At 37.1% G+C, this 19,598-nt stretch overlaps 1 protein-coding gene across 2 annotated transcripts in view; it reads right to left on the bottom strand.

Annotated features, from left to right (window-relative positions):
• The window catches only part of dars1 (aspartyl-tRNA synthetase 1), a 54,140-nt gene extending 40,234 nt beyond the window's left edge, over nucleotides 1-13,906 (bottom strand). The window contains exons 1-4 of one of the 2 annotated variants that reach the window (XM_069935174.1): nucleotides 13,764-13,905; nucleotides 4,978-5,074; nucleotides 4,103-4,129; nucleotides 1,664-1,721 (exon numbers count right to left, since the gene is read on the bottom strand). In XM_069935174.1, coding sequence (XP_069791275.1) covers nucleotides 1,664-1,721; nucleotides 4,103-4,129; nucleotides 4,978-5,074; nucleotides 13,764-13,786 — 205 coding nt within the window. In that variant the 5' untranslated portion in view covers nucleotides 13,787-13,905. Of the gene's footprint in view, nucleotides 1-1,663; nucleotides 1,722-4,102; nucleotides 4,130-4,977; nucleotides 5,075-13,763 lie in introns of both variants that reach the window. The other variant, XM_069935175.1, reaches the window with a different exon arrangement.
• Between the last annotated feature and the right edge of the window lie 5,692 nt (nucleotides 13,907-19,598).

Genomic DNA, 19,598 nt, shown 5'->3' with positions numbered 1-19,598 from the left:
TCCTGACTGAGTGGTAACATGGAATCCATTCCAGTTCACCTATTGTAGCAACAGGTGGATGTCATCTCAATGGCTCTACAAAAACCCCTGAAACATCTAGACAGCAAAGGTGAATTCATCAGGATGCTCTTTATTGACTACAGTTTGGCATGTAACACCATCATCCTCTCAAAACTGACCTAGGACTTAGCAACCCATTATGTAATTGGATTATGAATTTCCTCATGTCCAGACTACAATTAGTGAGAATTGATAAGAACATCTCCACAATCTCCATCTGTACCGGAGCACCACAGGGCTGCACTCTTAGCCCCTTGCTCTACTCACTTTATACCTAAGACTGTGACTCAGTACAACAATAACATCATCTACAAATTTGCCGAAGATACCACAGTAGTGGGTTGTATAAAGAAAGATGATGAGTCAGCATACAGGAGGGAGATTGAAAACTTGAATGAATGGTACACCTACAACAACCTTGCACTCCATGTCATTAAAACCAAGGAGCTGATCGTTGACTTCAGGAAGGGAAAAGCAGAAGTATACAATCCAGTGATTACTGGGGGATCAGAGATGGAGAAGGTAAGTAAATTTAAGTTCTTGGAAGTCACTATCTCGGAGGATTTTTCCTGGACCCAACGCACTAATGGCATCATGAAGAAAGCACATCAGCGTCTCTACTTCCTCAGGAGTTTGTGGAGGTTTGGTATGACACAAGAAATCCTGGCAAATTTTTAATTATGTGTGATGGAAAGTGTGCTGACCAGCTGCATCATGGTCTGGTAGAGGGACTCCAATACCCCTGAGCATAAAGACCTCCAAAAGATTGTGTACTTGGTCCAAGACATCACAGGCAAAACCTTCTCCTCTGTCGAGGACATTTACAGGGAACACTGCCATCGGAAAGCAGCAGCAATCATCAAGGATCCACACCACCCAGCACATGCTCTGTTCTCACTGCTGCCATCAGGAAAGAGGTATAGGTGTCACAAGACTCCCACCACCAGATTCGGGAACAGCTTCTACCCCTCCACCATCAGACTCCTCAACAACAAGCTCAATCAGGGACTCTTTTAAGGACTTATTTTTCACTTTATTAATTTTAAAAAATTCTCTTTGTATTGCACAGTTTGTATATATTTGTTATCTGTTTACAGTTCTTTATTTGTTTACATGTGTACAATGTGTAATTTTTTTTGCATTACTAATAAGTGGTAATTCTACCTCGCTCACAGGAAAAAGAATCTCAGAGTTGTACATGTTGTCAAATATGTACTTTGACAATAAATTTGAAATCTGAGATGGGATCTCCACATCCCCATAAAGGAGATCAAACTTTCACCATTTAATGTATATCAGATGTTAGTATATTTTTATTTTTATTAAAAAATCCTAACATTTTGGATGAGCTTTAGCATTTTCTCAGAAATGATATATATGTATAAATCAAACCTGGGATATTTACCTTCTTTGCCACAGAAAACATTAATATATTTATTCTGTATTTTATTTCTGACATTTTAATTGGTTCAATAGCATCAATTTGCTCAAAGAAAGTACCTGAATTTGTTCTCTTTTTGAAACTAACCAGAGCCTCTTAAAAAAAAAAGGTCCCCTAGAATTTTCGACGTTTGCATAGATTGCAAGTTGTTCTTAAACTCACCCAATTTTTCTTGTGATTGGATCATTGGAAGAACTCCATATCTGTCTTTAGCAAAATCCTAAAAAGGAAACCCTATTTAATACACTGGAAGTTTATATATACAAATAATATTACATAGATGTTCATTTGATGTCAGGTTCATATAACTTGTTAATGGCAAAATATCACAAATTTTAAATCAATTGTGTTGATATACTTGAGAGAGGTCTTGTATAAACTGAACTATCCAAATGATATAGTCAGAAAATGGACCAAATTTCTGAAATCTAAAGAATAACTAGGTTTGTTAAAATTATATCACTGCTGTAAATTATAACGAACTTCATATAGGCATTTAAACTGTTTCTAGATGGGGAAAGGTTTAGAGCAGTGGTTCCCAACCTTTTTTAGTCTGAGGCCTGTCTGGCTTCTGGCCATGGCCCACTCGTGGCTATGAGTGAGCAATATTTTCAAGTTAAAGGTAGCTCTGTAAGAAACACATCTTTACCTAATTTAAAATATTTTATTTAAAATTTTTATAAAGAACAAAAAAAAACACTGCAACTATACACTGAACATAAAAACTCCCAATCAAAATCAAAGCTCAAGCCCTTGTTCCTGAAGGTTCTTCACCAATTTCCACATCCTTGGTTCTGTTGTTCATAATGCATACCTGCCTCCACTTCAATGCAGTTTTGTGTCTTTGTCATCAACTGCAGCAATGTCAAAAATCTTGATTCATTAAGATGTGGTTGTGAAGGGCAGGATCTTGTGAAGATACTCCTTCACAATGTTCAGAAAACTATTCGTAATTTTTGGCCAAAACTCAGAGACAGACAAAGTCGCAAAAGCATCCCTGCATGCAGAATCGTTTTGAAGGTCAATGTGTTCATATTGCAGAGCATCAGGGACTGATAGGAACTGTTAGGAACTGTGACTGAGTGCTGAACACCAAGTCGCTTATATTGAGAGACAGACAGATGACCTCACGGACCTCAGTGGTAGATTGCTTGCCACCCCATCCCGTCACCCAGGAGGATAGATGTGTGACCTCAGACTCACGCTGTCAGTGTACCTCATGGAGACACGCTGTGGCCCCTCTGGTTGGAAACCACTGGTTTTGAGAGATATAGGCCAAACAGATGCAAATGTGATTAGCTCAGGAAGACAATTTAGATGAATTGGGCCAAACAGCCAGTTTCTATACTGTGTTCAAGCTTTATATTCAACACCTCATTAAAAAATGCTCAGTCTTAATTAAATGGACATCATTGCCCATTAATTTGTTCAAAATTATTTTTCAGAATGCTGCTCCAAATACCCCTTAGGCTAATTGTGTATTTGCTTTATCATCAGTCTAATAGACAAAGACTGAAATTCAACCTGACCTTGATTGAAAATAGTTCAGCATTCATTAACAGCCACAACCCTGCAGCACGTGTGTTCTCTTAAACTAAAACTGATCACCACTATCAAGCTAAGCTTGCAATTTCCACATAGAACTTTAGTGGTTATGAACTGAAAAGTGCTTTATTATTTTTCACCATCTTTTCCTCTGTCTTTTCATGAAGGCCAGATACAAAATTTTCCCTCTTTTTTTCTGTAATGAAAACATTATCTCTGCCTCTTTATTTCCTTTGCAAAGGCCAGGGACCTCTGTAGGCATGCATACCAAAGAAATATGACCAAAACACATAAAGAACAAACAAACAAAAAAAAATTAATTACTCATTCAACAAATTTGGTAATTTGGGAAAATAATTTCATCACCCAGTCCTAATTATGCAACGTTTCCTAAAGTATCTGAGAAATTCTTCACATTATCAATGGATAAATTCACAATCAAGACTTGAACTAATGCAAGCACACAATCATATTCCTACAAAGAAGACCTCAAATATGTGACATCCTCAAATGCATGGAACAAAATATGCTCACCAGCATGAATATTTAAAAAAATAATGTTATAAACTAGATTGGGAAAAACTGGATATGAATATTTAGGTCTGTTAACATGTCCAAAAGGCAGTCCAAGATAATTAAGTTTCTGAACTAAGAACCAATTTTAATTTCCATGTATTTGTAAGATTAAAGTGGGACTCCCAATTGGACAGATAAGAACACAAGTCTCTAAACTGAAATCCAACCATTCTGAGACACAGCTGGCACAAGAATAAAAAAAAATAAAGTAATGTAGGAAATGTGGTATAATCAGCACCCAAAATACATTTCTCTTGAAAAGAACCAAACGTGCTTATAGTTTTAAGAAAATCTTATAGTTAACCAATCTAAATGTGAATTAGAAATCTCAGAAATACTGATGGCAATGCATTTTAAAATAATTTATGCAATGGTATTTAATGATTAAAAATTAACAACACTTTTGAGCATAAAGATAATAGCATTTAATTTTCAAAATTTAAGATAAACAGAAGATCTTTAATTTAGATATGCACTCACCTCTTCATTTGATTGATTTTCTGCTGCCTATTGGAAATAAAAACATTAACAATCTCAGTTACATCAATCTTTATGAATCAAAAACTGGTATCAAATTTAATGTGCCATTATTTATGACTGCCAGACAATTATCCAAATTGTTACCCACCTTGTATCTAAATCTGAACAGCTATTTCTATGATTACATTTCAAAACATTTTTTTCAATTTTTTTTAAAGAAAATGTTGCTTGAATAACTTTCGTGATAACTTGGTAGTTAAATGTTGAGCCAATAATCTAAATCAATACACAATGAGTGAGCTAATCAGAGACACGGTGACAACTTTGAACTGTATTTAGAACCTAAGGGTCTTTTGTTTATGAATGAAATAAGATGAGAAAAAAAGGCCAAAAAAAACCACAAGGAACTTTGAGTTATCATTTGGTAACATTAGCTAAGGTCAAGATTAAGTTGGGATCAAATACTTCCCATGATTAAAAAGCTTTAGTGCTCTCTAATGAAGAAGGTGGGGCCCAGAACCTTGCAGACAATCATGAGTTTGAGAGAGCACAAGTCTGGGAAAGAGTAAAACAAAACACAACATTAAATTACAAATGCTTCCCTGATCTGACCTCTGTAATCTTCCAACCTATAATGCAACTCCACAATGCACATTTGAGTGGAAGAATGGACTTCACAAATAAGATTAAGATATCATTAATACTGAACACAAGGTTAAAGGCATGCTAACTTGCAAAGCCTGAGCAATAATTTTGGAGACTTAATATTATTTAAGAATTCTAAAAGCAACACCTGCAAATTTAAATTGTCCAGTTACCCATCTTTCACAATCAGTCTAGGCAACTGCACTCATATGAAAATGTTTCAAACCAACCAATTTGGCTTGCTTTTCTGCCTTCTTAGCAGCCTTTTCTGCTTCTTTCTGTAGTTTTTTTGCTGCTTTCTTTGACTGTGCCTGGTCTTCTTGAATACTGTAGGATCAAATGGTAGGAATCATTTAAATGCTTATGAAATGACAAGGCAAAATATATTAACATACTGTATTACTTCTAACTATTTTGCATTTATAGACAACTTCCTTTGGAATGATTAAAAAGTTAGCAAAAAGTAAACTGATGAATGCAGAGGTGATTTAATAACTTGTAGGTAAAGTTTTTGCATTTTAAAAATGTATATTTTACAACTGTGAATTTGCAATGCTTTAGTTTACACAATACTGCCTTTAACCCAGTAGTTCTCAACCTTTTTCTTTCTACTCACATACCTCTTTAAGTATTCCCTATGCCATAGGTGCTCTGTGATTAGAAAAGGATTGCTTAAGGTGGTATGTGAGTGAAAAAAAGTTTGAAAACTTCTGTTTTAATTGTATTTAATTGACTTGTTATGCGCACGGTTTCATAACTCCAAAGGAAATGGGCCAATGACAATTTTTCTCCAGCAAAATATTTCAGTAACAATTGGGTCTAGAGCAATGATTTTCAACCTTCCCTTCCCACTCACATACCACCTTAAGCAATCCCTAATTAATCACAAAGCACCAATGACATAGGGATGACTTAAAGTGGTTTGTGAGTGGAAAGAAAAAGGTTGAGAACCACTCCTTTAACTAAAACCACTAAAACACAAGGTGCACAAATAATCCATTTAGCATTGAATTATTAAACCACTTCTACAGGAAATAAGTACACATAAACTTTTATCATGGAATACCAGCTGCAAAGGAAACAAAGAGAGCAAGGTTTATGTTCAATTAACAACTCATCTTGTTATTTCCACTAAAATTATAATGCCAGAGCATAGGATATCCACACATATTACAATCTCACATAATCGGCGTCATCTCTCAGTGAAAGAAGAAATGAACATGCATATACAGCTGAATTCCATTCAAAAATCTGAAGTTTCAAAAGCTTTTCTGTAATTCCATAAATGCAACATTGAAACAACAGATATTATACAAAGATCAGCAGGTCCCTGTAATATCCTTTGTTATGAACATTAAATTACTTTCATTAAACACAATGCTGACAAACACAATTGCAGACCACCACCCAACATGTTTGTTTATTTTATTACAACAAAAGACTCAAGCACTTTTCTTACTGTATCAAATGAACATAACAAATGAAAGCAAGAATGAAATGTTGTTTCACATGTTTACTTTTAATATTTTGACACAAGGCCACAAATAATATTTATAAATTATGTACCCCCAATTCTAAATTTTCTGTAATCCTAGAGAAAAAAGCAATTTTTATATGTTGAAATTAAAATTAAATTCAATCAAGCCTTCATTTAAGCAAATGATTTTAAAAGACAATTCCATAATTTGGCTAAATATTGAAATAATACATATTAGGTATTATGTAATGAGCAGAATGCAGTTTTCTTACATTATGTACTTTTTGACAAGGTTGTCAGTCTTTCTGCAATATCTTACCTATTCTTCAACTCTATGGAACTACATTCATGATCTTGTTGACTGACAGTTAAATGTTCAATGGAAGTACATTATGGGAAAATTAGTGGGGCAAATGGGAAATGACAGGCACTACAGACACAATGGACTGAATGGCTTCCTTCTGTGTAGAATTAGAACATGAAAACCTTAATGTTTTAATTTTAATTAATTAAAAAAATTTAGACATGTAGCATGGTAACAGGCCCTTCTGGCCCATGAGCCCAGGCCATCCAAATACTCCAATTAACCAACCTCTGCTTATATTTTGGAGGGTGGAAGGAAACAGGAGCACCCAGAGGGGAGACTGTACAAACTCCTTACAGACAGTGCCAGATTCGAACACGAGTTGCTGGCACAGTAACAGTGTTGCGTTAACTGCTACACTAACTATGCCACCCTTTTTCATGTACCTTCTTATCCCATGCCTCAATTTAATTGTTGCTGAAACCCTCATGACTTTGTCATCTCGCAAGATGAATCTTTCAATACTCTCCAAAATTCTGCGACCTCTCATCTTCCATTTAGTGTGACTGACTCACCAATGCCCCATGTCCTTCCAAATGAGGAAGGACTGAATTTCCCAAACTTAAAATTATTTAAATTGTTTCATACTTCTCTTGCCCTAGTTTCCCCTTGCATGGCCTCCCCAGCTCAAAAATTATACCTATAATTTACTACTGTCAACAATACTTCCAAAATTCTTGTTTTGAAACCCTGCTAAGCGAACACCACCTTCAAGACCCAATCCCACCAAATAACCCTGACACAATTAGCATGCATAACCATAGAATAAATGGGTTTCGATGGAAACTTCAAGGAAAACCTGATAAATTCTTTGAGAAAGGATGGAATTTGGAGTTCAGGAGCAATTTTGAATGGGCATTTATCCAGGCATTTAGTCATACCTGGAAAAACAAACATGCAGTGAAGTTAATTTGGTAAATTTGTCACAAAATATCCTATTTATTCAACTCATGTAAATGATGCTTCTAATAGGTACTGTGTTTGACAGCATAGAAGACCTACTTTTTTTTTAAACCCCAAAAATGGCTCAAAAATATTCCCTGGGTCTTGTATGTGAAGCTGACATTAGGATGATGATAGTGAGTAATGCTGAATGATGATCATTGCTGCATGGCTCACGAGCATCACAGCTATCTATGGTTGGGGGCTGGCGGATCAGAGTGAGGGCTGGTGGCAGGCTGCAGGACCAGCATGGGGACTGACAATGTCAGTTTTTATAAAAATGTTTTTAGCTATAACTAAACGGCTTTTGATTTTTCTTGTAAATTACAGCAGTATTTTTTAAAAATTCCTGTTGACCCGGTTGCATATTTTGTCTAATTTTTTTTCTGCTATACAAAAGCTACATATTTCAACAACATTAAATGCTTATCTGTAAATACACTTAAAAAATTCTTACTATTCCCTGCTGAAATGGGGGGGGGGGGGGGGGGTTCTTTTATGTCTTGTCTACTGTTAAATACTGTAATTAGTTATATATCCACAGAATCAATGCAGAAGCATTCGCTATTCAGGTACTTGGGATCCAGAGTAGACACATAACTGTCAAAGTTTACTATTAATAATGGAGGTGAATACAAATGGGGTTTCAGGTCTTTCTATTGTACATATGTTGTAAGTGACAATAACAGCACCCTTTCCGTTGTGAGTTATTTATTGGGTTGAACAAGTGTTGTGAACCTTCTTGAGCTGTTGCAATCCTTAAAAAAATTGAGAAATTAGGCTAAAGAGCTGAATTAAATTAATTGTTGAACTTTGGTAAAATTAGAAAAGGAGAAATAAACTGGAGGCAGAAAAGCCTATCTATAAGGAAGAGGCCATATCTGTTGATATTGGTGCACAGTTAAAACTGATGACTGTAGCAGCAGTAAAGATGATAAACAGGAACACAAACTACAGAATGCATTCCCAAGTGGAAGTGACATACTAACTTTATCACATCCATACAAATCCACAATCAACTGTTTTCTTTAAAATCCAGCTGTTCAAAACTGTGAATAGCTACACCTGCAGCTTTTATGAATGGTGAGACAATACAGAAAATTCAGCTTCAAACATTTCCTCTGGTAAACAGGAAATCCTAACTGTGATATCCTTTACAATGTTTATGGCAATGCCTGAAAAATAATCCAGAAGTGGCAAAATGCCAATAAGGAATCTTCTTTAAAATGAGTAGGAGCAAATTCATAACATTGGTGTTAATAATATTTTCAATCTAACGTACATAATAATCCCCAAAAAAAGCAGAAAATAGTGAAGACTGAGGCAATTTGGATAATTAACTTGTACACGATTTTGAGTTATTTTGAGGAGCAGAGAGCTAAGCGAAGAGCACAGTGGACAATTCAACGATGCCCTATATTTGCAGCAACTGTGGCAGAGCCTGCCATTCTTGGATTGGCCTCCATAGCCACAGTCAATGTTGCTAAACAAACCAGTGACTACCATAGTCGATCATGACCAACAGAGGCCAAGAAGATTGGCCAAGCAGGTCACTTTAGAGGAAGAAAGACAAAGATGAAAGCTTTATGTTCTCTATTCCAATTAACTATTCTACAGAGTTTTAAAACATGTATGCTTCAGTTGTGGGCAATAAATTACTGTACAGAAACCTCAGGACCCTGGTTCTGACATAATTTTCATGGTAAATGGGTATATTGAATCATTATATAGCAATTAAGATATTGGAATAAAATTAAAATGCAGCTGGACGCATCATGCAATATTCAGGAAATTGGATTTACAGGATTGCCTTTTTTTTGTATTCCCACATTATATAAACAACACTGCATTGCCAAATTTGCTTAGTGAAGAATCAAAAATTGCAGCTGGTTTTCCAGCTTTTCTCCATTGGGTTAGACTTTTTTTTAGATTGGTCTCTATTCCAATTGTGTTGGAAATCACCTGCAGACAACAATCCAAACACTAGTCATTAAATAGTCTTTCCTGGCAGAGAGTATCAACAGACCAGCTCAGAATGAACACAATCACAATGCGGGCCAAGTCGACCCTAAAACTTTGGTGAATTCTCCATTTGTGAGAAACCAAGTGCCAGTGAGATTGGAATTTATCAATACGAACAAAAAAGCTATTTTTAAAATAGAGAATATGATTAAATGTGCTCTCCCACCATGTGACAATACAACAAAATTGTTAACCAGTCAAGGATACGTATGGGGGCTAAAATGAATCATTTTAGATCAATTGTCATAACTCAAAGTTGTAATTATGAGCGCTTCATACTATTTGTTCCAGGCAGATATAATTGGGGCATAAGAATTTATTTCAAACCAAAAATAGTTAGAAAGTTGCCTCCAAAAATCAACTTAACACATCCATCTATTTATTTGTTTAATTAATTTTACATACTCCTTGTGATTCCTTCTACAAGTTCAACTAGAATTCCACTCACCACAGCAATCCTCTGCGTTACTAAACCACAAGACCAAGGAAAATAGGCTATTCAGCCCATTGAGTAATTCAATCATGATCTGATCCATTTTCCCACAGCCCCAATGCTCGACCTTCTCCCCATAACCTTTGATGGTCTGGCTAAACCCGAATCTATCAATCTCTGTATTAAATGACGAGACCTCAGGTGGGAGATGCCAAAGCTATAAACGTAGAATATCCTTTTTGGCTCTTAATAGTTTTCTGCTGTGACAGACTGTTAAACATCACTGATAATATAAATATTTAAATAATTTGAAGAAATACTTTCACTGAAGAAAGCTTAATTCAGAATGTTAGCATTAGCTAAAAATTTCCCTTTCTTTACCTAACAACTCATATCAGCTGCCATATTCAACGTATGTGGTTGTCCTATATATAGCAACAAAACTGGCTTAAAGCTAAGGTGCCAAACACAAAGCAATTCCAGGCCCTCAACCAGTCAATCTGTGGTTCTTCTCTCAATTAAGTGCTGAGTACAGCAACACGTCTTGGTGTTGGCCCTCCAGCATTTATCATCTCCATTTATTCTCAAGTTGATTCCTCACTTCTGTGATCCAACAGAAAAGTGTATATAATATACACACACACATGCTATTCTCTCTCCTACTTCTTCTAGTTCTATTTTCAACCATGCAGGTTTGTCTCCTTCCTTTTTATTTAATAAGTTTTAGACCATACACAAAGTTAAATACAAAATATAAAAAATACAAATACTGTACATAACTAGTTAAATTTATGCTGCATGGTGGTTGTAATGCAAACCTTCCAAACCCCCCATCCACTCAAAAGACCCCAAAAAAGTGCAAGAAGAAAAAAAATGAAAGAAAGAAAGAAAGAAAGAGTGGAAAAATAAGAAAAGTTGCTGGAAAGTGCCATTCACTCCATGGATTTCAATTCATTATTTTATTAGTCTTCTTCTTTGGAGAAGGTTAACATGGATTTGAGGACTGGAAGAAACTCAACTAAAGATTTATACCTGAGATCTGTAAATATGACCTCTATATTTGCAGAAATATGCCATACTTATTTCTTAGGATGTAAGTAATTTTCTCAAGGGAAATACAGCGATACATTTCTGCATTCCAGTGTGCCAATACCTCGATGGGAGTCTGACTTCCAAGTAAATGCAATTCACTTTCTGGCCACTGCCAATGCAATTTTAACAAATTCAACTTGATATTTAGATAATTTCAATTTTGGTCTTATCCCCATTATATTTCCCAGTAAAAACAATTCTGGGTTTTGTGGAAATGGAATTCCAATAATCTGTTGGGTTGAAATTTTCCCTTTCAAATCAGTTTCCACATCACGACACTTTGATTAAAAACATTGTTGGCCCCAATTTTTCCCTTATGTATGCTCTTAATTGAAAATAGTAGACGGTCGTGTTGTTAAGGATTCCATATTTATTTTTCAATTGTTCAAATGACGCAAGTTTCCCTGCTTATAGCAATCCTCAATATATCTGATCCCTTTTCGAGACCAAGTAAAAGAATAAGCCTGTTTTGAGTCAGAGGTGTTTTAGGAGATAGACTCCCTTTTCTTCTAATCTCATAATTCATTTTATACCAAGTATTAATTATGTTTTTGCAAAGGGCTTCTTTCTCACCAGATATTAATTTTGTTTCCCATTTATATATAAAATTTTCTGCTATTCTCTCTCCTACTACTTCTTGTTCTATTTTAACCATTCTCCTTCCTCAAAATAATAAGTAAGAAATCTCATCTGGGCCACTAAGTAATAGTTTTCTTTTTAAATTTGGGAGCTGTAAACCTCCAAAATCATATTTCCATGTTAATTTTTCTATGGAGACTCTGGACAGCTCACTCTTCCAAAGGAATTTTCTGACATATTTATTTAACTCCTGAAAAAACCTATTAGTTCATGGAATGGTGAATTTTTGAAATAGATACCGAACTCTTGGAAATATATTCATTTTGACACAATTAACTCTTACACCTAATGTTATTGGTAAAGCTGTCCACCTGTTCAAGTCTTCTCCAGCCTTTTTAAGCAAAGATGAGTAATTTAATTTATATAAATTCTTTAAATTGTTATCTGTACATATTCCTAAATGTTTTATCCCATTTAATGGCCACTTAAATTGGATGTCTCTTTGGCACTGAGTATAATCCCCTTCTATAAGTGGCATAATTTCACTCTTATCCCAAATTATTTTGTAAACCAATAAACTTTCCCATAATCTTCCAGTTTTGAGTAGTTTCTGTAATGAAGTTACTGCCTTTGTCAAATACAGGGTATATCAATACATTATCAGCAATTAAATTTATCTTATACTCCTCCTGCTTGACCCTGAATCCCTTAATGTCTGGATCTCGCCGAATTGCTTCTGCAAGCGGTTCTATAACTAGAATGAAAAAAGCCAAAGATAGCAGACATCCTTGTCTACTAGATCTTGTCAACTGAAATGGTGCAGAGAATAGTTAATTTTGCCTTTAGGATCATTGTACAGTGCCCTAATCCAATTTATAAACATTTCCTTAATCCAAATCTTTCCAGTACTTCAAATAGAAAGTCCCACTTCAGACTATCAAATGCTTTTTCTGTATCCAAGACCACAGCTACACTCAGATCACCTCTCTTTTGTGCCAGATGAATTAATTATTACTTATGGTGTAACAATTATGGGTGCTGTCATACAGCCACAACATAGTTTAAATCCTGAACTGTGCTGCAAAGGAGAGGGAGGGAGAGAATGGTAGTGGGACGAGTTGGAGGATATTATGAGGGGAGAGGGGGAATGGCAGGAGAAAGAGCCTGCAGCCGGGAGACCGGGAGGGGGAAAACAGGGCTGGGAGAGCACACAGACCAAGTGGATGGGGTAAATAAGAAAATCTACCATGTTGGGGTCTACTACAGTATGCAAAAGAGTTTGGGAAAAAAATAAATTGCACAGAGCAATATGTTAGATGCGGACACTGGTGAGGTGGTAATTGTGGACAAGGCGAACGCTGTCCTCGTGTTTCATTTGCGGAGGGCCGATGTATGGAAAATGCCAGATGCCGGCGAGGCCTGAGTTGATGGCAGTAGAGGGTAAGCCACGTTAACTGAAGAAGGACATCTCAAATTGTTGGAATGAAAAGCCTCATCTACCCCACCCTTTCCTCCATCAATTCTCCTCAATTTCTGCCACCTACAATGAGATCCCATGGCCACACACAACTTCCTCTCTCTCTCTTTCACTTCCCTCATCTAATTATTTCCACCAATCGTTCCCCCCCCCCCCCTCCACCCACCAATACACTTGCCCTTAACACCCTCCCTCTCTCTCTCTCTCCCCTCATCCCTTTGTCTCCCTTCTTCCAGCTCCCCACCCCCTTCCTTCTCCAGTCAGGTAGCCCTCCGGACCAGCTTTTTCTTCCTCCCACCCGCATCCACCCGTCACCCAGGACGTGTTTTGTTCGGGTTGTTCTTGTACAATCAGATGACAATCCCCACCCTTTTAGGCAGGCCTGCTGTGCGGCATCCTTCAAGGAGGACGTTCAGCAAGGCTCAGGTGCGAATCTGTCCGTGGGGAGGATTGATTGGGAAGTCCGCGTGAGCAGGGAAGACCGTGAGGGAGGGGAGTGGGAACTGAGGGAGCGGGAATGCGATGGGGAAAGATTCTGATGCAACAGCGCGAAACCGGAGAGTTCATCACACGACCAAAGGTTGTCTCATCTTGGGGATTTTTTTTTCTTCCCCCCAGCTGAGCTCTTACCCCACGGCCTCTCCTTTTGTCATCGTGATGATTTATTTAATCGGAACCAAGCCGGTAAACGAAAGTAAAAATCTGCTCTGCGCCCCGCAGTCGCTCCCGCTCAGCAAGCGGCACAACCCGGAAGAGGCTGTGTGCGCCAACCACCGCTCCGGGCGCAACGAACGACCCGAGACATTGGATCCGGGGAGAAACAGCGAGGGTGAACTTGGGAACCTGTGCATTGAGCAAAAGAGCCCAAGGGAGAAGATTACTAATGGACTGTTCACTGAAAATAAATACTGAATTTTAAAGGGTTTACCATGCAGGTGCTTTGCTAATGTATGGTTTTTTTTATTATCATCCAATAAATTCCTGCTTTATACCTCAATGCACAGGAGTGTCTGGTGGCATCTCACCTGGTGTTCAGTTCTGGTCGCCTCATTATAGGTTGTGGAAGCTTTTGAGAGGGTGCAACTATTTACCATGTTCTTGCCTGGATTAGAGAACATGTCTGATGAGGAAAAAGCTGGGGATTTTTTCTTTGGAGTGACAAGAGGATGGGTGATGACTCCATAGAGGTGTGTAAGATTAAGAGAGGCCACAAAGAGTACCTTTTGCAAGACAGCAATGACCAATACCAGAGGGCATCCATTTAAGGTGAGTGAAGGAAAGTTTAGGGGAGATGCCAAAGGTAGATGAAAGCCAATGCTGGGGTGGCGGTGGAAGCTGATGCAATAGGAACATTTAAAAGACTCTTAGGCTCATGGATTTAAGATAAGAATGGAAAGCTATGGGCTCAGAGGGAGGTGAGCATTGATCAGATTCAGATTTTAGTTATTGACAGAGTACATACGTGACAACATTTACAGCCCTGAGATTTTTTCTGCAGGTGAGGCAGTATTACGATTGGTAGTGCAACAAATACTATACTCAAACAACACATGTAAACAGATAAAGAAATGTAAACAAACTAATCTGTGTGTCTCCGGTATTGAATGACATATGGCAGTTGTAGCTGATTGTGCGCTTTATATTGGTTTATGATAATGATCTGCTTTTGTGTTGCATGCTTTGTTCACATAGACTAAGAAGCCATAAGCTTTAGTGATTGCTCATCTTTTCCGCCACACTAACTTATTTGTATCCTTCAAAATGAATTACCGTACACTTTTCAGCATTAAAATTACATCAGCCACTGGCCTGTTGATATGATCATTTAGTGTATTTAATTCATTCTCACTGTTTGCATATTCCAAACTTTAATTTATTTGTATCTTTTGGAATTGTGACCTGTTGATGCATCTAATTTATCAACTAGTGTCAAAAGCAGCTGAGTCCTAGAATCTTGCTCAACTCTCCACTGTTCAAGAAACAGACATTCATCATTGTTGTCTGTTTTCCATCCCTTGGCCAATTTTATATTAGCACTTCCCCTATAATCCAATAAGGTTTAATTTTGTTAACATGCAACAAGTTGTATTTAACTAAATTACTTTGGAAATCTATTTTCATATCAATTGAATGACTTTCATCCACCCTCTGTTACCAAATTCAAAAATCTAGTTAGTTAAACTGAATTTCTCTTTAACAATGCAAATCAGTCATCTTATTAGTCTATGCTTGCCTAAGTGACTGTTAGTTTCCTCTCATTCTGTTGTTCTTAAAGCACCCCCTACCTTATTATTCAGTGCTAAGTTTACTCTTCCTATCACTTTCTTCTCTGTCAGGTTTGTAATATTTGAATGTTTCAGCCATCTGGCATCATCGTCATGTCTAAGGAAGATGATAGGACTGAAATTATTTGCAACTTTTATCCTTGTATCCCTGAGCAACCTCAGATGCCTCCCATCTGGCAGGATAGCTTATTCACTTAAAGGACTACATCACCAATCATTATTTTATATCTTCCCCCCTCCCCCACTTTCTAACAATGTTCTTAACACGATTCTACACAGTTTCTAAATTGTTCTCCCACCTGCACACAAATGATTTTCCTCACTGAATTTCTCAGAACAAGATTAAGCAAAAGGAAGACTGATGCCAAAAATTATATTATCTTGGCCCTTATTTCCCCACCACATTCCACCCCCACCCCCTCCCCAACCAATCTTTAAGCCTGAACCATACTTTTTTTACCTTGGCATTCTATTTGTTCCTGAATTGTGCATCTGATCCTCCATAATTAAGTCCAGCTTCTTCCACATCCATGGCCTTAGGTGATGCTGCTTTTGCCTTAACTCACTTGCTGAGTACCATTTGTCCCATTAATTCTCCTGAACTATATTTTAATTCCACCATATTGTGGTATGTCATGCACACTCAATAGTAGCTTGTCGTAACTCTCATAAATATAATAAAGCAACCTAATGCAAAAGCTAGTATTTTTATTTAAAATGGATAATATTAAAATATAAATGCAACTTTTTAACAGGTCAGGCAACATCTGTTGACGGAGAAACAGTTACAAATCAGGTCAATGATCCTTTATCAAAATCTGTGGATGTTGTTTTACCTGCTTTTAACAGATACATGGTGATGATTGTTGGTGTATTATATTTCAATTAAATATGTTAGATTCTTTATCCCTGCTAAATCCATGCTGGGCGGCACGATTGGCCAATTAGCACAATGCTGTTACAGCGCCAGCGATGGGGACTGGGTTTCGAATCCAACACTGTCTGTAAGGAGTTTGTACGTTGTCCCTATGTCTGCGTGGGTTTCCTCCGGGGGCTGATTTCCTCCCAGCATTCAAAACTTTCTTGGGGTTGTAGGTTAATTGGGTATAATTGGGTGGCATAGGCTTGTGGGCTGAAATGGCCTTTTACTATGCAGTATTTCCTTTTTGCAAATGCATAATCATTTCTTGCGGCAGAGAATGCCATCCACATTCTGGAATTGAGACAGGATTTGTAAATCTGCTGAATTATGGAGTAATAGCACAATGAGATAACATTTCAAAAATCCATTGCAACATCTTTTTTGTCATTTTCAAATCTCCACAGTGTTTGATTTTACAAATAATACTGCTTGATCTTAAAGTAAATGATGAATTCCCAACATGTTGCTCAAAGTGGAAATCTAAATCTTTTATACCCTGTGCTGATGCTACTGTTTGTTTCCCACTGAATTCTTCTGGCTGTCTCTTGTTCTTCATTGGTGATAGGCTGTGGAGACTGCTAGCAGTCACAGAAGTTTATTCGCCACTGAAATTCCTATCTTTCCCTTTTGAGATATTTCCCAGTGAATTCCTACATCTGTTCTACATTCTATCTTTTCTTGTGTTTTGGAATACACAAAAATGCTGGAGAAACTCAACAGATCGTGCAGCATCCACAGGAAATAAAAGATAACCAATGTTTCTGGCCTGTGCCCTTTGTTAGTGTTGCACTTGTCCCCAGCCACTGCAGATTTTTTTCTTTAACTCTAACTTTTCTTGTGTTTTGTTCTCGTTTGTCACTCTCTGCTGAGTTGGTTATATCTGCTATTTCTCTTGAGGTCTCTTCCTATGTTACTATTTCCCCTGTGTCTCTGTAACATCCTTTGTGTAGTTTTGCTTATCCCTCATGTACTTTTGGCCGTTTTCTGTTATTCTCCTATTGTTGTTGATGCTGTTCCTGTTAACTTTGCCCATGTTACCCTGCAGTGTTATTAAAATGATTTTCCAGTATTCCACCTGCAGTTACTGCTCTCCTTTATCCAAGACACCAGCTGCAACAGCTGCATTCTGATATTGTGCTTGCATGTATCTTGTTTTGTCAATCTTTAAATGATGACCTCTTAACCACAAGGTAATCCTTAGGCCAGAAATGTGTCATTATCACTAATACTCTGTTTCACATGTAACATTAGCCTGAATAAGATTGTCTGATCTCGGAAGCTAAGAAGGCCTGGAGGGGAGACCACGTAGGAACACCAGGTTTCTGTTGGGGGAGGGGGTGGCTGGACAAAGTGGCAACTCTCTGTCTGCCTTACGATAGACAAAAATTAAAGAATTTCATGTATGTCACATTCTAAATGTAGTATTACATGACTATAATGTAATACTTTAACTTTACAATTCCAGCATGACTATAATGTAATACTTTAACTTTACAATTCCAGCTGACCTCCTAGCTCTCTCCAAAATATGGATATTTCTGAGCTGATGTTTGAAGGAGACAGAATGAATTAACAATACATATATACAGTTAGTTAATGATTTTAACTAATGATAGTGTCATTTGTGCAAACACTATTATTTCTTGCCTCAGAAGAAAATACCTGTTAAAGGAAAGCTTAACTTTTAAAAGGAAAGTTTTAATGTTTTCTTGGGAATTCAGATTTTTTGTTTTGGATATAGAACTTGATAACAGGTCGTTCCGGCTCACGAGTCTGCACCCCAAATTACACCCATATGACCAATTAACTTGTTAACTTGTTCATCTTTGGAACATGCAAGGAAACTCGAGCAACATGAAGAAACGCATGCAGACACGGGGAGAACATATAAATTCCATACAGACAGTGGGAGATTTGAATCCAGGTCATTGGTGCTGTAATAGCATTCCACTAATCATGTTTCCCAATTTTGGGAGAAAGTTTGATGCAGAGAATTCATTATCAACTTATTAAAAGTTACTGCTGGATACAATAAGAAAAGTAGAAATTGAATTTCACAACAACCCTTCTGCAAGCACAGCTCTTTCAACTTCCTCGTCACCAAAATCAATGAGTTAATGAATTACTTGTTTACATGTAGACTTTACTTGCAAATGGTTCTGCACTTATTTCCTGACTTAGAAATCACATCTGAGTATTGTTAAATGACATAGCAATGAGAGCTAATTCTAACTTTCAGCATTCTTTTCTAAAATAAAAAAAATTTCACACTATGAACCATATTGACCAAAATACACATAAACATTTCCCTCTTGAATAGACCCAGTGTCATTTTCTCCTCTTTTTTCCCCCTCCCTTCCCTCCCTCCACCCTCCCCTCCCCACCCACTCAACGTTCAACCTATACGATACATTAAACAATATTATCACACAATGAAACTAAACAAGAAAATTGTGTCCTCTACTTTTATACACTGGGTCAGTTCATTTCGTCGTCTTCTCCTTCTGTCATGTTAGGGGGTGGAGGTCTGCGGTAGGCCCTCTCTGTTGTGTTCCATGTCCGGTTCCCAAATTTGTTTGAATGTTATTTCTCTGTTCCATTGCTGTCTCTCAGGCTCTCTTCTGATTTAAATGACAGTGAAGAATAAGCTAATGAACTACGAGCCGCATTTCAAATCCTGTCCTGTCTGGGCCCAATAAATAAATACATGTATAATCTGAAGTCTTTAAAATCTAATCAACATAATAATAACAAAATGAAAAACCAGTCAGCCAGTATCTGTGGAGTGTGAAAGTGCATTCATTTTTCAGATCAGTGACCTGAAAAATGAAACATAATGAACTTTTCCAATGAAAGGTCATTGCCCTCAAAGTCTTCATTTTCTCTTTTTGTGGATGTTGCTTGATCTGTTGTGCATTTTTCTAATTTTCTCCCATCCCTCCTCAACTTTCCCTAACAAGATGGGCCCCAAAATTATGTGTTTATTGTACCTGGAATTTGTATCAAATTCTAAAATTATGTACCTATTCATAAACTCTTGGCCAGCACATTCTTTGACACTTTGAAAAATGGAAGGGAAATTTTCTTCTTCATCCAATATTTTCCATAAATATGTCATGGAAAACATTTGAGATACTGAAGCATGTCAATATGTAATTCTCATGGATAACTTAACCACTTTGATAATGAAATTGTCAATTGGCTAGATGGAGTAAATTTTACATGGCCAGAAGTACATGAAAACAGAAGCAACATGGT

The sequence above is a fragment of the Narcine bancroftii genome, chromosome 4 (genome assembly GCF_036971445.1).
Source record: "Narcine bancroftii isolate sNarBan1 chromosome 4, sNarBan1.hap1, whole genome shotgun sequence".
NCBI lineage: Eukaryota > Metazoa > Chordata > Chondrichthyes > Torpediniformes > Narcinidae > Narcine > Narcine bancroftii.
The sequence above is the reverse complement of the archived record's forward strand: the minus strand, read 5'-3'. Positions and strand labels throughout refer to the sequence as shown.